General features: G+C 45.9%; 1 protein-coding gene across 1 annotated transcript in view; it reads left to right on the forward strand.

Annotated features, from left to right (window-relative positions):
- Nucleotides 1-18,817, forward strand: part of LOC141092401 (receptor-type tyrosine-protein phosphatase beta-like) — a 239,049-nt gene that overhangs the window by 50,206 nt on the left and 170,026 nt on the right. Inside the window, exon 4 of the mRNA XM_073578524.1 lies at nt 1,588-1,863. Coding sequence (XP_073434625.1) covers nt 1,588-1,863 — 276 coding nt within the window. The remainder of the gene's footprint in view (nt 1-1,587; nt 1,864-18,817) is intronic.

Genomic DNA, 18,817 nt, shown 5'->3' on the forward strand with positions numbered 1-18,817 from the left:
CTCTATTTTTCGCTGTCCTATGAACATAAACCTCACCGATGGGGTGCGTTATGGTTGCATCATTTGACTGCGTGTTATTAAAGATTTTACTAATTCTGGAAAAGTTTCTAGATAACCAACATGGCGAACATTACCTATTTCCTTATTGCCACCCCCAATCACAATGATTTTAAAAGATGACAACAGGTTTATCATCGACACAGTCTGCATGGAAAAGTTGCAAATTAGTTTCATTACAGTGGATCAAATCTGTGTGCTGATCCAGTGACTGAAATCTGAGTTCCTGAAAAATCCAGTTTCCTAAAATAAGCCTCATCTGGTGAACATACCCTTAGGGTATGTGCACACGTTGCAGATTTTTCCGCGCAGAATCAGCAGAATCCGCAGGTTAGGCTAATTTCACATTAGCGTTTTTTTGCGCAGCATTATGCGTTTTTTCATGCGTTTGCGTTCTTTATGTGCATTCGTTCTCTAGGGGTTAAAACCAGTGTCTACACATGTTTACGTCAAAAACGCATGCGCACAAAAACGCAGACGAACGCATGTCCATGTGCAAGCCTGCGTTCCCATAGACTGTAATGCGTTATTTTGTCGGATTCCGTGCGCAAGCGGTTTTTTTTTTTACGCCTTTCGGCGGACCCAAAAATGCAACAGGTTGCATCTGGCGCGCCTAGGCGCACACCTTGAAAAAACGCATGCACACGAAAACGCATATGATTTCGCCTGCGTTTTTACACCTGCAGATTCCATATTAAACATAGGGACGCATGCGCATGGACGCACACGATGCGCTGCGCAAAAAATACGCTGATGTGAAACTAACCTTAAAATGCCTGTGTTTTACCTGCGGATTTCTAGTGGATTTAGTGCGGATTTCGCCTGCGTTTTTACACCTGCAGATTCCAAGAAGGGAATAGATGTAAAAACGCTGCAGAAACCGCACAAAGAATTGACATGCTGCAGAAAATGAATCGCTGCGTTTCCGCATGGATTTTTCCGCAGCATGTGCACAGTGATTTTTGTTTTCCATAGGATATAATGGTACTGTACATCCTTTGGAAAACTGCTGCGGATCCGCGGGGCCAAATCCGCTGCGGATCCACAGATGAATCCGCAACGTGTGCACATACCCTAAGGATGTGTTCACCATGAGTTCCTGATACATCAATTCAAATTTGCCAAAATTCTTAAATTGATTTGAAAAGTTTTCACACCAGTTTCTCCCAGCTTTGCTGAAATCTCACTCCAGTCTCTGACTGACAGAAAAAGTAGTGTGATTTCTGGCGTGGCGCATGGAGGCGCACGCCACTCGTTGGAAGTTGCTAATTCAGTAAGCTGCTTGCGCGTTTTAATTAATCTGGAGCTTCTGACTCCGACACGCCGCCTTGAAAACTGAGTAGGATTTTGGTAAATTTCTGTACCAAAAACTTCTCAAGAAACTCTGTGAAATATGCAGGACTACCACTGTACATGTTGACAGATGATTGCCACTCTTATTTTATGGATGCATGTGATTTATTATGACAAGTTTGCTTTAATAAGCTTTCTAATTTATTTATTTAATGTTTTATTTTTTTGTAACTTCAGAACCGATGTCGGTGAAATCTCTGCAGATCGGCGCTGTGACCTCATATTCTGTGTCTCTGACGTGGAGTAAACCTGATGAGTATCAGACGTCTTACAGATACAGAGTCCAGACCAATGTCTCCTCATCAGCATCAATGATAAATGATACAATAGTGACAAGTGAATCAGCGACAATAATGAATCTGACACCCGGAGAAACATACACATTCATGGTCTATACAAGAGCTGCCGATAACAGCACTGAATCCGACCCGATGTCTAATACGACCTGCACAGGTGAGTATAGCGTGACTGGCATATGTAAAAGATGATATCCCTGCTGAAAATTCAAACTTTATTACACAATTATAAACTTGATTATCAAAAAAATACATTGCATCATACTTTAAAGAAATGATCACCACTGGGAGGTGCCTGTCCCTACACTGGCTAGTATCTCCCTACCTGACAGCGGAGGTTGGAGCCCTAGGACCTGCACAATTGGCCCCCCCACTCCATGACGGCTCACCCTGCTAAGGCCTGTTTCACACTTCCGTTTGTCTCCATCAGTCAAAATCCACCGTTATGCCAAAAAAACGGATCCGCCTTTTTTCTTGGCGGATCCGTTTTTTTTCCCCATAGACTTGCATTATCGGCGGATCTTGACGGATGGTCATCCGTTGTAACCGTTTTTTTGCGGATCCGCCAAAATTTTGGCATCCGCTGACATGTCTGGACGGACAATTTTTGATGGCCGGATCCGCATTTTTGCACATTTTCCCACAGCGCATGGGTAACAATTGCCTTCCCCGGCAATTTAACCCTAAATCCTCTCTCTCTCTCCTCCCTCTCCTCCCCCTCTCTCTCCTCCCCCTCTCTCTCCTCCCCCTCTCTCTCCTCCCCCTCTCTCTCCTCCCCCTCTCTCTCCTCCCCCCCCCCCCCCGGATCACTCATGCCCGCGAGATGCCCGCTCTCTTCTCTTGGCTACCGGATCATTCATTCCCGTGAGATGTCCGCTCTCTTCTCGCGGCTCCCGGATCATGCCCACTCTCTTCACGCGGCTCCCGGGTCATGCCCGATGCCGCTCTCTTTTCTCGGCCCCGCTACATCGGCAGTACTTTTTTTCAGGCCTGCAGTTCCTTTAACACTCCTACATCGGCGGATCCCGTGACACCAACGGTCCGGTGGCTCCCGTTGTTTCGACGGACACGGATCCGTTCTCCGCCTTTTTGGCGGCTGGCAACTGACAGGAAAAAAGTAAGTGTGAAAAAGGCCTTACCCTATAGGGCCCTATAGTGGCAGGGGTGTGATAAGGAGTTAAGCAGGTAGGTGAGAAAGAAGAGAGGTGTCTAATCTAGATCTTCTTTGCTTGATTACAGATGGAAATGAAAATGAATTTTCTTCTTTCTTCTTGTGACGACCTATAATAGGCTAAATAAACTATCCTTCACAGAAGGAGAACTATTCTTTTAGATGTCTTTATCTTGGATTGTTATCTAGTCTAATTTTTCATACTAGATATATATATATGAAAAATGAAATATGAAAAAATAAAAGATCCACCCCCCGGGATCAGGAGGGGTTTATTAGATAGTATAAGTTTATGTATAATATATCAAACTGCCAAGAGATCTTGGGCTATTGTGGCGCCCCTGAGGCTCAGTCGCCACAGAGGTACTGCACCTTCTCCTAAGGTGTAGTGCCCCACCAACTAGGTAAGTTGGGAACTCCTTTCCTCACTCCAACACCTGCTCCCACACACAGGATAGTTCAGCAATGGACCAGATTGCGGCTCCATGCTTAGAGGGTAGCAGAGCACCTTTCGTGGGTCCTTGCTTCGTAACACGAGATGTGCTGGGAGGTGGGTGGAGTTAGATATAAAAGACTGGGAAAGTTTAGAATTACAGGTTAGTCTGACAGAAGGTCAGTGGAGTAGGAAGTCACTCAGACAGGAGTGAGGATCCCTGGAAGAGGGATGGAGGAAGGAGTGCTGCAGCTGCCTCAGTGACCTGAGCCAGCTGGCACGGGAAAGAAAGGAATAGAAGGAGAAAGACGTAGAACTGCAACCTAAGCTTCCATAAGAGAAAGAAGGAACAGCGCGGAACGAAGGAGTAGGAGAACAGAGAGGAGTTGTGGGTTGGAAGAGGAACCCTGCCTATAGGCTCTCAGCGAAAGGCCGGGGCCCGGTCCCCGAGGTTGTATGGGCACTTATGGTTCTGCAGCAGACACCGGTGGAGTAGTTGGCTGTAAATGCACTACTCCCATCCAAGACTTGGGACACAACAGCAACTGAATAGAGAGCCAGGACTCTGGAGAAAGGAGTCCCCGAGAGAGGCTACAGCTGTCTGTCATACAAGTAGAGTTGTTAGGAACATCTGACAGGAGGAACTTCAGAGTACCACGGTACTGGAGCTCTTCACACTAAAAGACGCAATAGAGGAGTCGTTCAGGAAAGGTACATGTAGGCAGAGTGTTGGAGAGGAGAAGCCTGACTTGCCCGGGAGGTAGGTTGAGTCTCTGCCCCGGAGGACACGGCATGGAAGCGGGCACCAGTGGGTACCAAGAACTGTGAGTAATGCGTTGAAACTGCAAGCCCTGGTGTCCTCCATTCCTTCTTGCGTCTGCCAGCACTGACTGCTACATCCCCTGCGCCGGACACTACACCATCAAAGTGTCCCCACATCTACACTGCCCTGGGGTTACAGCTTCACCTGTGGGGAGCTACACCATCTATGCTGCAACACACCATCAGCCCCAGAGAATCTGCATGCAGCGTTGGCTTAACACCTTGCTTGCCAAACACCACAGGTGGCGTCACGAACTATTCAATTCCTTTAACTACAAACTACCATTGATTTGGGCACCCAGGGCCATGGACCGGGTCACCGCCGCTGTGACACATCCCCCTGACACCGGCCCGGTACCGAGTACCCCAGAGCCCTGGGACGGGGAGACCACTATTAAATAATAATAAATTTTATTTCTATAGCGCCGACATATTCTGCAGCACTTTACATTTCAGAGGGGACGTGTACAGACAATAGACATTACAGCATAACAATAATCACATAGATCATAACAAATACCAAGAGGAATGAGGGCCCTGCTCGCAAGCTTACAGTCTATGAGGAAAGAGGTAGACACGAAAGGTGGGTGGTAACAATTGCCCTGATTGTTTAGACCAGCCATAATGTTAAGTGTGTAGCAGTACAGACACAGAGGGCTAATGGATGCATAAAGCATGTGGGAACATGATGCGGGGAACCTGGTTATGGTAAAACTTTTGACAGTGCCACCCAGGGATAGATTAGGTTAATGTGTTGAGGCGATAGGCCAGTCTGAATAAATGCGTTTTCAGGGCACGCTTAAAATTGTGGGGATTGGGGACTAATCGTACTGACCTGAGAAGTGCATTCCAAATAATTGGTGCAGTGTGTTTAAAGTCTTGGAGACGGGAGTGTGAGGTTCTGATTATTGAGGATGCTAACCTCAGGTCATCAGCAGAACGGAGGGCGTGGGTAGGGTAGTATACTGAAACAAGGGAGGAGATGTAGGGTGGTGCTGAGCCATGGAGGGCTTTGTGGGTGAGGGTAATAAGTTTATACTGAATTCTGGAGTGGATGGGTAGCCAGTGTAATGACTGGCACAAGGTAGAGGCATCGGTGTAACGATTGGGGAATATGATCCTGGCTGCAGCATTCAAGACAGATTGGAGAGGGGAGAGTTTGGTAAGAGGGAGACCGATTAGAAGAGAGTTACAATAGTCCAGACGAGAATGAATAAGAGAAACAGTAAGAGTTTTTGCGGAGTCAAAAGTAAGAAAAGGTCGAATTCTAGAAATGTTTTTGAGGTGCAGATGACAAGAGCGAGCCAGTGATCGGATGTGGGGGGCAAAGGAAAGCTCGGAGTCAAGTATGACCCCAAGACAGCGGGCATGTTGCTGGTGAGTAATGGTGGAACCACACACAGAAATGGCAATGTCGGGAATAGGTACATTAGTAGAGGGAGGAAACACAAGGCGTTCAGTCTTTGACAGGTTCAGTTTCAGATATAGTGAGGACATGATGTTAGACACAGCGTTTAGACAATCGCCGGTGTTTTCTACAAAGGCTGGCGTGATGTCAAATGACACCGCAAGAAATGACCTGGAAACCATCTGCAGAGACTTTGAAGACTTAGGCAAGAAAGTGAAAGAACTGGGAGCGCAGGTGGTCTTCTCTTCCATCCTCCCAGTGGATGGCCATGGAACAAGGAGGTGGAATAAGATTCTGCAGGTGAACAACTGGCTACGTCGATGGTGCCGTCAGCAACGATTTGGATTTCTGGATCACGGAGTGAATTACTTATACGATGGACTACTTGCTAGAGATGGGGTGCACCTTACGAAGACTGGAAAGCATGTATTTGGAAGTAGCCTTGCTACACTTGTAAGGAGAACTTTAAACTAGAACAACATGGGAAGGGAAGCCAAAGACCAGAAAAAGCCATACACCTGACAAATGCTATTGAGAACTCTGCTATTAGAAGTGGAAAGGAAGAACAAAGACAAAAGTATCTAATTAATAAAAATATTGGAGAAAGAAACCAATCACAAACTAAAATGTTTCTATACTAATGCACAAAGCATGGGCAACAAACAAGGAGAATTGGAACTACTAACACAGGAAAAGAAATATGATGTCATTGGAATCACTGAAACTTGGTGGGACAATACACATGATTGGAATACAAGACTAGAAGGATACAACTTATTTGCAAGAAACAGACTTGATAAAAGAGGAGGGGGTGTCGCATTGTATGTTAGAAACGCGTATATCTGCACAGAAATTGAAGCTTCAGAGACTGGAAGTTCTGTGGAAACTTTGGGTAAGAATACAAGGACAGAACAATGGAAAGGACACCATTGTAGGCATTTACTACAGGCCGCCTGTGCAAGCTGAAGATATGGATGAACTCTTTACGCATCAAATGGCCAAGTTCTCCAAAAAATATGACATAGTTGTCATGGGAGATTTCAATTATCCAGACATTTGTTGGGAATCTCTCTCAGGCAAAACTAACAGGTCAAGGAAATTCTTATCCTCTCTTGCTGACAACTTTATCTTCCAAAAGGTAGGAGAGAAAACAAGGGGAACTGCTACCTTGGATCTAATCCTTACAAACAGGGAGGAAACGGTTGAGGAGGTAAAAGTGGCTGGGACCCTAGGAGGTAGCGACCATGCTATTTTAGAATTTTGGATAACTAGAGGCGGAAGACCTGTGAAGACTCAGACGTCAAGGTTAGATTTCAGGCAGATTTTAAGGGATTCAGAAAGAGAATTGGAGGGATCCAATGGCTGGATATCCTTAAAGACAAAAATGTCCAGAAAGGATGGGAAATCTTGAAAAATGAAATTCTCAAAGCACAGTTGTTAACAATTCCGAAAAGAGGGAAGAATAGGAAGCATTTAAGGAAACCAGGATGGATGAACACAGAACTTAAGCACATGCTAAAAAGGAAGAAAAAAATGTTTATAAAATGGAAAGAGGGAGGCATATCTAAAGAAGAATATAATGCTGTCTAAAGAACCTGCAGGGCACAAATTAGATTAGTAAAGCTGAAAATGAATTGAGGCTTGCAAGAGATGTCAAAAGCAATAATAAAGGATTTTGGGGATATGTCAAAAGTAAAAGAAAAGTCAAAGATGCTATAGGATTTTTACAGGATGAAAATGATGAAATGGTAAGACAGGATGTTGAGAAGGCTGAACTTTTAAATTCCTATTTTGCATCTGTTTTCTCTCAGAAAGGAAATGTAACATCAACTGTTCTTCACTGTCCTATTAAGGGAATAGAAGAATCCAGGATATCTATAAACAGAAAGATAGCGAGGAAACACTTAGCTAACCTAAATGAATTCAAGTCTCCAGGTCCAGATGAATTACACCCCAGAGTACTGAAGGAGATAGCAGAAGAAATTTTTGAACCCCTCTCCATAATCTTTGAAAATTCTTGGAGAACAGGAGAAGTGCCAGAAGACTGGAGAAGAGCAAATGTTGTTCCTATCTTCAAAAAGGGGAAGAAGGTGGACCCAGGCAACTATAGGCCGGTGAGTCTGACTTCTATACCAGGAAAGATCTTTGAACAAATTATTAAACAACATGTATGTCAATACCTGGATAAGAATGAAGTGATTAAACAGAGTCAGCATGGGTTTGTAACTAATAAGTCATGTCAGACTAACTTAATTTCCTTCTATGACGGTATCACTGATTGGGTGGATCAAGGAAATGCTGTAGATATAGTATATCTTGACTTCAGCAAAGCATTTGACAAAGTCTCTCATACAATCCTTATAGAAAAAATGACTAAGTATGGAATGGACAAGGCAACTGTTAGGTGGATTCATAACTGGCTTAGTGATCGGACACAAAGAGTGGTCGTAAATGGCTGCACATCCAGTTGGAAGAATGTCTCAAGTGGGGTTCCACAGGGCTCTGTCCTGGGCCCTGTATTGTTCAACATCTTTATCAACGATTTAGATGAAGGAATTGAGGGTAAACTGATTAAATTTGCTGATGACACAAAGCTAGGAGGGATAGCTAATACTAGAGAAGAGAGAGAGAGAGGATTCAAAAAGATTTAAATAAACTGGAGAAGTGGGCAGCAACTAACAGAATGGTTTTTAACAGGGAGAAATGCAAAGTACTACATCTGGGCAATAAAAATGAAAAAAGCATATACAGAATGGGAGGAATAGGGCTTAGTGACAGCACATGTGAAAAAGACTTGGGTATACTAATAGATCACAGACTGAATATGAGTCAACAATGTGATGCAGCAGCAAAAAAGGCAAATGCAATTCTAGGATGTATTAACAGAAGCATACAGTCTAGATCACGTGAAGTCATTATTGCCCTCTACTACTCTTTGGTCAGACCTCATCTGGAATATTGTGTCCAGTTTTGGACACCACATTTTAAAAAAGACATCAACAAACTGGAGCAAGTTCAGAAAAGAGCGACCAGAATGGTGACCGGTCTGTAAACCCTGTCTTATGAGGAAAGGTTGCAGGATTTGGGATTGTTTAGTTTGCAAAAGAGAAGACTGAGAGGAGACTTAATAGCTGTCTACAAATATCTAAAGGGCTGTCACATTGTAGAAGGATCAACTTTATTCTCATTTGCACAAGGAAAGACTAGAAGCAATGGGATGAAACTGAATGGGAGGAGACACAGATTAGATATTAGAAAAAACTTTTTGACAGGGTGATCAATGAGTGGAACAGGCTGCCACGAGAAGTGGTGAGTTCTCCTTCAATGGAAGTCTTCAAACAGAGGCTGGACAGGCATCTGACTGGGATGATTTAGCGAATCCTGCTTTGAGCAGGGGGTTGGACCAGATGGCCCAGGAGGTCCCTTCCAACTCTACGATTCTATGTCAGGAGAAGAAGCGTATAATTGGGTGTCATCAGCATAGAGATGGTACTGGAAACCAAATCTACTGATTGTTTGACCAATAGGGGCAGTGTACAAGGAGAAGAGGAGTGGGCCTAGAGCTGATCCTTGAGGAACCCCAACAGTAAGGGGAAGGTGAGAGGAGGAACCGGCAAAAGATACAGTAAAGGAGCGGTCAGAGAGATAGGAGGAGAACCAGGAGAGAACGGTGTCCTTGAGGCCAATGGAACGGAGCATATTGAGGAGGAGCTGGTGATCCAGTGTCGAATGCTGCAGAGAGATCCAAGAGAATTACCATGGAGTAATGACCATTTGATTTAGCTGTTAGTAGATCATTAGAGACTTTAGTGAGGGCAGTTTCAGTAGAGAGTAAAGAGCGGAAACCGGATTGGAGAGGATCGAGAAGAGAGTTATCAAAGAGATAGCGGATAAGACGGGAGTGGACCAGGCGTTCCAGGAGTTTAGAGATGAAGGGAAGATTAGAGACAGGTCTATAGTTAGCGGCACAGTTTTGGTCGAGGGATGGTTTTTTAAGTAGTGGATGCATGATGGCATTCTTAAATGAGGAGGGAAAGATACCAGAAGAGAGAGAGAGGTTAAATATTTTAGTTAGGTGAGGGGTCACAGCAGGGGAAAGGGACTGGAGGAGATGTGACAGAAATGGGTCACTGGTGCAAGTGGTTGGGCGAGAAGATGCAAGGAGCCTGCTTACTTCTTCTTCTGTGACTGGTTCAAAATCAGAGAATGAGCTAGATGCAGTGGGGGAGGGAGGACAGTGCATGGTATGAGGGGATTTGGAGATAATTTCCTGTCAGATCTGGTCAATTTTTTCTTTGAAGTAATTGGCCAGATCGTCAGCTCGGAGTTCCGTGGTTGGGACCTGTACTCTTGGATTGAGTAGAGAATGAAAAGTGTCAAAGAGACGTTTCGGGTTATTGGACAGTGAGGTGATGAGGGTGTTGAAATAGGTTTGTTTGGAGAGGTGAAGGGCAGTGTTGTATGTTCTAAGCATAAACTTATAATGGATGAAATCTTTGTGTGGATTGGATTTTCTCCACAGACGTTCGGCGCACCTGGAGCACCGCTGCAGGAAACGTGTTTGCAGGGTGTGCCAGGGTTGTCGCTGTCTGTGTTGTGGTGTTCTATGTATAGGGGGTACAAATTCATCCAGGGCACTTTGAAGTGTTTCATTGTAATGCTTCAGTGCAGAATCAGGACATAAGAGGGAGGAGATAGGGGCCAATGAAGACTGCAAATAACACTTCTTTCTAAAATTTCATATGGTGTGCTGCCTCCATCTTTTTTGATTTCTATTTACAAAGACTGTTACGTGCCTGGGAGGCTTTGCACCCTATTTTTTCCTGTGCTGTTGTTTCTTAATAAATATATATATATTTATTTGTGTGTTAAAAAAAGAAGAATCATGCTGTTAGGTCACAAACTCAATAAAATGAAAGCTTCCAAAAACAGTGGCAAAATTGCTTTTTCCCGTCTCCCATGACGGCACACATGAGAGAGGGGATCCGCCCAGCAAGGACAGGAACCCTACTGAAGATAAAAGGGCGGTACCTCTCCCTCGCTTCAGTTGGGTTTCCTGTCCTGACAGGGACCCGTGTGAACTGAAGACAGCAGGTCACACTTACCTGCCCCTCTCCCGTGCCGGCGTAGAAGATCAGGCTGGGCTCCTGAGCGCTGGGCGTCGGGATTGAGGAAGCGCCGTCCGCGGGTCCTCCGGGGCTCAGCGTCCGAGCGGGCGCAGGAGCAGCACGGCTGGGGTCCTGGGGCTCTGCCGTGACTGCCGCGCCGCCCTCTCCCCCTCTGCCGGTCCATAGGAGTTCCCTATTCTGGAACAGCGCAGGAGCGTTGAGGGAGTGGCCGCTTCCGGGTCGCGCTCCTCTGACGTCACGCGCAGGGCACGCTGGGAAAGGGGCGTGCCCGCGTGACGTCGGGAGGCGGCGCCGGCAATCCAAGATGGCGGCGCCCATGGTAATCAACGCCGACCGTTGGAGAGAGATCCCGGCAGCATGGCAGGGGGGGGAGGGGCTGTGGGGGTAACCGGAGGAGGCGGAGAGTGCAGTGGATCCCCCTTACAAAAGGGGGATGACCACAGAAGACGCACTCATGCCCAAGGCTTCAGGATGGAAGTGGGGCAAGACTAGCATCGTCAGCAGCAGCGACTGCAGCAGCGTCAGCAGCAAGACCTCTCGCCAGATGCCAGGCCGAGCCGCCAGCATACCAGGAGCAGTCGCTCAAGTGGTGGGAGCGGCAGTCATAAGCGCAACCAGCATGACTCTGGGACGTCCAGGAGAAACGTCACGAGTGCATCTGAGGAGCCTCCGAGATCGGTACCCCTGGTTGACAGCGGTGGTGAGTGATCTACGTGAATGTCACCCTTATGGTAACGGGGTTCCATTTTCTCTGTTTGATCACTAGGGGGCGAGAAAGGCCAGCAGCAAAACCAAAAATAGAGAATGCGCCCTATGTAAAAACCCGCTGGCAGATCAGTGGCAGAAAGATCTCTGCGCTGACTGTATAAACAGGACTATACAGGAGGAGACCCCTGATTTGGTGACTAGTCTGAAAGAGTTAATACATCAGGAGGTGAAAGGTTCCCTAAAGGCAGCCCTTAAAAAGAAAAGAAACCGTAGAAGGAGCTCCGGTTCAGAAGCCTCGCCAAGGCAGAAGGGGCGGGATAGATCTTTGTCCCCCTCCACCTCCTCTTCCTCTATTCAGTCCTCAGAATCCTCTTCGGACAGCGATATAGGCGGCCGTCCATGTTTCCCAACGGAGGACGTGGAAAAGCTGGTGAAAGCCATTAGAGCTACAATGTGCCTTAAAGAGGAAAAAACTCCAAAGTCATTAGAGGATGTAATGTTTGGAGGACTGGAGGAAAAGCGGAAACGTACCTTCCCTGTAAATGATAAAATAAAAGCACTAATTGACAGGGAATGGAAAAAGACGGAGCGGTCAGGGGGCTTACCTTCCACATCAAAGAGGAGGTACCCTTTTGACCAGAAGGACTCAGAAACCTGGGAAAAAGTCCCAAAAATTGATGGGGCTGTAGCCAGATCCTCAAAAAAGGTATCCCTACCATTAGAAGATTCTGGCGTGTTGAAAGACCCGCTTGATAAGAAAGCAGATGGGTTTCTGAAGCACATCTGGGAAGCTTCAGCAGGGGGATTGAAGCCAGCAATAGCCGGTACCTGTACCGCTCGTGCCCTCATGGTCTGGCTGCAACAAATAGAGGACCAGATCAAGGATAGAGTTCCTAGAGATGAAATTCTAGCTAATCTGACACTGGTGCACGGAGCAGCGGCTTTCCTGGCAGACTCCTCTGCAGACTCCGCAAGATTGACAGCTAGAGCAGCAAGCCTGTCAAATGCGGCAAGACGAGCCCTGTGGCTTAAAGGGTGTCCCGGAGATTTACCCTCTAAGCATAAGTTGTGTTCCATTCCATGTGATGGCCAATTCCTCTTCGGGAAAAAACTAGAAGAGATTTTGGAACATGCGGGGGATAGGAAGAAAAGCTTTCCCCGATTTCCGGGAGAACCTAAGAAGCAGCCCTTTCGGAGGAGATTTAACAGGGGTCGTCCCCCGGGAGATAGAAAAAGCTGGGACTTAAAAGAAAAAAGAGGATCGGGCTATATGTTTAAATGGCCCTCCACTTCCTCCAAAAAATCTCCCCAATGACATTGGGCCGGAGGTAGGGGGAAGGCTTTCTCTCTTCCTTTCCGCCTGGGCAAATATCTCCCCCAGTACATGGGTCCTAAATATAATCAGGGACGGCTTAAAAATAAAATTCATCCGTCCGCCCAGGCATACCTTCATAATAACACCCAGAAGGAAAGCCCAAGAGCAACAGCTGGCCCTGGAGACGGAAGTCTTGGGACTAGTGAAAAAACAAGTCCTACTGGAAGTCCCAGTGCAAGAAGAAGGAAGGGGGTTCTACTCCCCCCTCTTCTTAATACAAAAACCAGACGGCTCTTTGAGTCTCCTCAGGTTGACAATGGTTCTCCATCAGTGGATAGACAATTGCTCCTTCAAAATGGAGTCAATCAACACGGCCACAAAGATTCTGTTCCAGCATTGCCTCATGGCAGTGATAGACTTAAAAGATGCCTACTATCACATCCCAATCCATCGGGAGTATCAGAGATATTTGAGAGTAGCGCTCTATGTCCAGGGGCAGGTGAGACACTACCAATACGCAGCCCTTCCGTTTGGCCTGTCTGCAGCCCCCAGAGTATTCACCAAAGTGATGGCCGAAGTAATGTATTTTCTGCGATCCAGGGACATAGTGATCGTCCCATACTTAGACGACTTTCTGGTAATAGGGAGGTCGGAGGCCCACTGCACACATCAAGTGAAGGAAGTGATAGGAATTCTAGTAGGACTAGGATGGATAGTAAACATCCCCAAGTCAAGGATAACCCCAGTAAAAGAGCAATCCTTCCTAGTGTTGATATTGGACTCCGAGCAACAACGCTGCCTCCTACCAGAGGGCAAAGTGACCAAGATAAGAGGCCTAGCTCGCACGGCAATACAAAGGCCAAATATGACACTGAGGAACGCAATGTCCCTTTTAGGCTCACTGACACCATGCATACCCGCAGTAGCATGGGCACAGTACCACTTAAGGCAACTACAGTGGGAGGTTCTGTCAGCACAGAAACAATTAAAATGGCATTTAGAAGGCAAACTATGTCTCTCAGTGGCTGTAAGAGATTCCCTGCTCTGGTGGACTGTAGAGAAGAATCTAACAGCCGGTGTCCCGTGGCAAAAACCAGTCGAGGACATCATTACGACAGACGCGAGTGCCACAGGATGGGGAGCACACCTGAGATCCCACACAATACAGGGGACCTGGTCCTCGCTAGAAAGGGATCACGGTTCAAATGTAAAAGAACTATGGGCAGTGGAAAAAGCCGTGAAACATTTCCTTCCCTTACTTCGGGGCCGCCACACCCGGGTCATGACGGACAATCAGGCAGTAGTAGCCTACATCAATCATCAGGGGGGAACGAGATCTCGGGGCCTCATGCAAATATCAGATCTACTCTTCCAGCTAGCAGAACAACATCTGTTATCCATCACAGCACTGCACATAAAGGGGGCAGAAAATATACAAGCAGACTTCCTGAGTCGCAGGCATCTAAGACAAGGGGAATGGTCCCTAAACCCCCAAGTCTTCCAACAAATAGTTCAGGCCTGGGGCAAACCAGAAATAGACCTGTTCGCTACCGCACAGAACCGGAAGGTCAGGAAGTTCTGCTCACTAAACCCAAGGGAAAACCCCTTTGCAGTAGATGCCCTACAAATACCCTGGAAGTTCATCCTTGCCTATGCATTTCCCCCGATAACAATGATCCCAGTAGTGGTCAGGAAAATCAGGGAGGATCGAGCGAGAATAATTCTTATAGCTCCATTCTGGCCGAGAAGGCCTTGGTTCTCCCTTCTGAGGCTCATGTCAGTGACAGATCCATGGATACTACCGGAGATTCCAGACCTGCTTTCCCAGGGACCAGTGGTCCACTCTCAGGTGAAGGGCTTCCATCTAGCAGCCTGGAATTTGAGAGGGCGCTACTGAGTCGCCAGGGATTCTCTCCAGGGTTAGTCTCCACCCTGTTGAAAAGTAGGAAATCTATAACATCCCAAATCTACGGTAGAACGTGGAAAAAGTTCCTAGACTTCCTGGGGGAACCCTTGGGGGATGTAGCGCCAGTGGGACCTATCCTAGAGTTCTTACAGTCGGGGCTACAACTGGGGTTAGCCACTAATACACTCAAAGTTCAAGTCTCAGCTTTGGGGGCCCTATATAACTGCAACTTAGCAGCCAATAGGTGGGTGTCCCGATTCATAAAGTCCTGTGGCAGGTCAAGGCCGGTCATTATCCCAAAGATACCACCCTAGGACCTCAACCTAGTCTTAGAGGCTTTAACCAAAGACCCCTTTGAACCACTACTAGAGCTGTCACCAAAGCTACTTGCACTTAAAACTGTCTTACTGGTAGCCTTAACATCAGCCCGAAGAGTCAGCGACCTTCAAGCTCTGTCTATATGTTCTCCATATACACAGATATTGGAGGACCGAGTGGTTCTAAGACCAGACCCGGCCTATCTCCCCAAGGTAGTCCAAAAGTTTCACAGGACTCAGGAGATCTCCTTGCCATCGTTCTGTAACAATCCTAGAAACCCTGGGGAGCAAAAGTTCCATACATTAGATGTAAGAAGAGCCATATTACAATATATGTCAGTAACTAGTCAGTGGAGGAAAGATCAGTCCCTTTTTGTAGTCTTTCAGGGTAGTAGAAAAGGGCACGGGGTAGCTAAGAGTACCATTGCCAGATGGATCAGGGAGGCCATTATGTTATCCTACTCCGCAAGTGGCGCTCCGGTTCCAGAAGGCATCAAGGCTCACTCCACCAGAGCCGTGGCTACCTCCTGGGCAGAGAAGGCTGAGGTATCAATTGAACAAATTTGTAAAGCCGCTACTTGGTCCTCACCTTCGACCTTTTTTAAGCACTACCGACTTGATCTGTCTTCCTCTACTGACCTAACCTTTGGTAGAAGGGTGCTGCAAGCGGTGGTCCCTCCCTAAGGTGTCTTATTCTACAAAAGTCTCTCGTGTGCCGTCATGGGAGACGGGAAAACACCAAGGTTACTTACCGGTAGCCGGTTTTTCCGGAGCCCATGACGGCACCTGTATATTCCCCCCCCCTTTTCACTCCTTTGGTGTGCACTATAGTTTGGGTGTTTTTTTTAGTTAGATATAATGTGGTGATAGTTTTACCATGTGTACTAACCCGGGGGGCCTCTCATGCTCTGTAAACCAACTGAAGCGAGGGAGAGGTACCGCCCTTTTATCTTCAGTAGGGTTCCTGTCCTGGCTGGGCGGATCCCCTCTCTCATGTGTGCCGTCATGGGCTCCGGAAAAACCGGCTACCGGTAAGTAACCTTGGTGTTTTTTCACCTTTTCATTACATTTTGAATTTTTTGTTTTTATCGCTTTTCAGTACATTTTATGGTATAGTGAATGGTGTCATTCATAACTACAAACCCCCTCATACAGCTATGGGGAGGGGAAAATAAAAAAATTATGGCTCCTGGAAGAAGGGAGGGACAAAAGTGCAAGAATGAACAATCACAAAGTCCTTAAGGGGTTAAAGAAAATAAATGCTGGTTAGTCGGACTGCTGACAGGTTCCTGGATGGATGATTGCTGGGTGCAGTAGTGCAGCAGAGATTGTTTTAGAACTGTTTCCCAAACTCCGGTCTTCGCATGCCCAACAGGTCATGTTTTCAGGATCCCCATAGTGTTGCACAGGTGAGAGAATTCCTGATGCCGTGATGATACTTCCATCACCTGTGCAATACTACCAAAATCCTATTAACTGACTAAAGTCTGACTTGGTGATAATGAGAAACTAATTCATGATTGGAATTTGTCAGATAAAGGTAAAAAATAGTTACTGACTGGAATGTTTGTCAAGTATGGGGAAAAAATTGGTTTCTGACTGGAATTATTTTGAAATTTGCCCCCAAAAATGTTTTCTGTCTGGAATTTCTTTGAGATTTGAGGTCAAAAATGGTTTCTGACTGGAAATCCTGTCAGGTATGGAAAAAAAAAACTGGTTTCTGACTGGAATGTTTGTCATATATGAGGATAATACTGGTTTCTGACTGGAATTTCTGTCAGATATAAGGAAAGAAACTGGTTTCTGACCTGGAATTTTCTTTGAGATTTTGGGAAAAAAAAATAGTTTCTGACTGGAATTGCTGTTAGATTTGCAGAAAAATGGTTTCTCACTGGATATCCTGTCAGTAATAGAGAAAAAACTGTATTTTGACTGAAATTTTTGTTATATAAGAAGAAAAAAATGGTTTCTGACTGGAATTTATGGGGGAAAAACTGGTTTCTGCCAGAACGTTTTGTCAGATATGGAGAATAAAATGGTTTCTGATGGAAATGTCTGTCAAATATAGGGAAAACTGATAGATATCAGACTTAATTTCCTAGAATACAAAAAAAAAATGATTTCTGGCCAGCGTTGGTCGTCCATCGTACAGTATATGTATAGTATATTTCTTTTTGCAGGATGCCTTGTATGTAATAGTACAGAAAATTAAAGTTTTCCAGTTTTTTGACTGGAATTTTTGTCATATATGAAGAAAAAAAATGGTTTCTGACTGGAATTTCTTTCAGATATGGGGGAAAAGCTGGTTTCTGCCAGGAATTTTTGTCAGATGTGGAGAATAAAATGGTTTCTGATGGAAATGTCTGTCAAATATAGGGAAAACTGATTGTGAATTTCTGGATGATATAGGAAAAATTTTGACTGTAATTTGTCAGATATGAAAAAAAAACCATATTGGACTAACATTCCTAGAAAACACAGGAAAAAATGATGATTTCTGGCCGGCATTAGTCGTCCATAGACTTCCATGTTACTGATAGTATACACTCACTGGCCACTTTATTAGGTACACCATGCTAGTAAGGGGTTGGACCCCCTTTTGCCTTCAGAACTGCCTCAATTCTTCGTGGCAGAGATTCAACAAGGTGCTGGAAGCATTCCTCAGAGATTTTGGACCATATTGACATGATGGCATCACACAGTTGGCGCAGATTTGTCGGCTGCACATCCCTGATGCGAATCTCCCGTTCCACCACATCCCAAAGATGCTCTATTGGATTGAGATCTGGTGACTGAGGAGGCCATTTGAGTACAGTGAACTCATTGTCATGTTCAAGAAACCAATCTGAGATGATTCGAGCTTTATGACATGGCGCATTATCCTGCTGAAAGTAGCCATCAGATGTTGGGTACATTGTGGTCATAAAGGGATGGACATGGTCAGCAACAATACTCAGGTAGGCTGTGGCGTTGCAACGATGCTCAATTGGTACCAAGGGGCCCAAAGAGTGCCCAGAAAAAATTCCCCACACCATGACACCACCACCACCAGCCTGAACCGTTGATACAAGGCAGGATGGATCCATGCTTTCATGTTGTTTACGCCAAATTCTGACCCTACCATCCGAATGTCGCAGCAGAAATCGAGACTCATCAGACCAGGCAACGTTTTTCCAATCTTCTACTGTCCAATTTCGATGAGCTTGTGCAAATTGTAGCCTCAGTTTCCTGTTCTTAGCTGAGAGGAGTGGTACCCAGTGTGGTCTTCTGCTGCTGTAGCCCATCTGCCTCAAAGTTCGACGCACTGTGCGTTCAGAGATGCTCTTCTGCCTACCTTGGTTGTAACGGGTGGCAATTTGAGTCACTGTTGCCTTTCTATCAGCTCGAACCAGTCTGCCCATTCTCCTCTGACCTCTGGCATCAACATGGCATTTCCGGCCACAGAACTGCCGCTCACTGGATTTTTTTTCTTTTTCGGACCATTCTCTGTAAACCCTAGAGATGGTTGTGCGTGAAAATCCCAGTAGATCAGCAGTTTCTGAAATTCTCAGACCAGCCCTTCTGGCACCAACAATCATGCCACGTTCAAAGGCACTCAAATCACCTTTCTTCCCCATACTGATGCTCGGTTTGAACTGCAGGAGATTGTCTTGACCATGTCTACATGCCTAAATGCACTGAGTTGCCGCCATGTGATTGGCTGATTAGAAATTAAGTCTTAACACACAGTTGGACAGGTGTACCTAATAAAGTGGCCAGTGAGTGTATGTACAGTATAGTATACTTCTTATTACAGGACGCCATGATTATAGCAGTTCAGCAAATTACATTTTTCCTTATAGATAAAAGAAAAGTGAGCCAACCTAATGGGGGGCCGGTAGGACTTTCTTTTGGCCTCCTTT

The sequence above is a fragment of the Dendrobates tinctorius genome, unplaced genomic scaffold (genome assembly GCF_039654945.1).
Source record: "Dendrobates tinctorius isolate UK_male_01 unplaced genomic scaffold, ASM3965494v1 ptg000059l, whole genome shotgun sequence".
NCBI classification, from domain to species: Eukaryota; Metazoa; Chordata; class Amphibia; order Anura; family Dendrobatidae; genus Dendrobates; species Dendrobates tinctorius.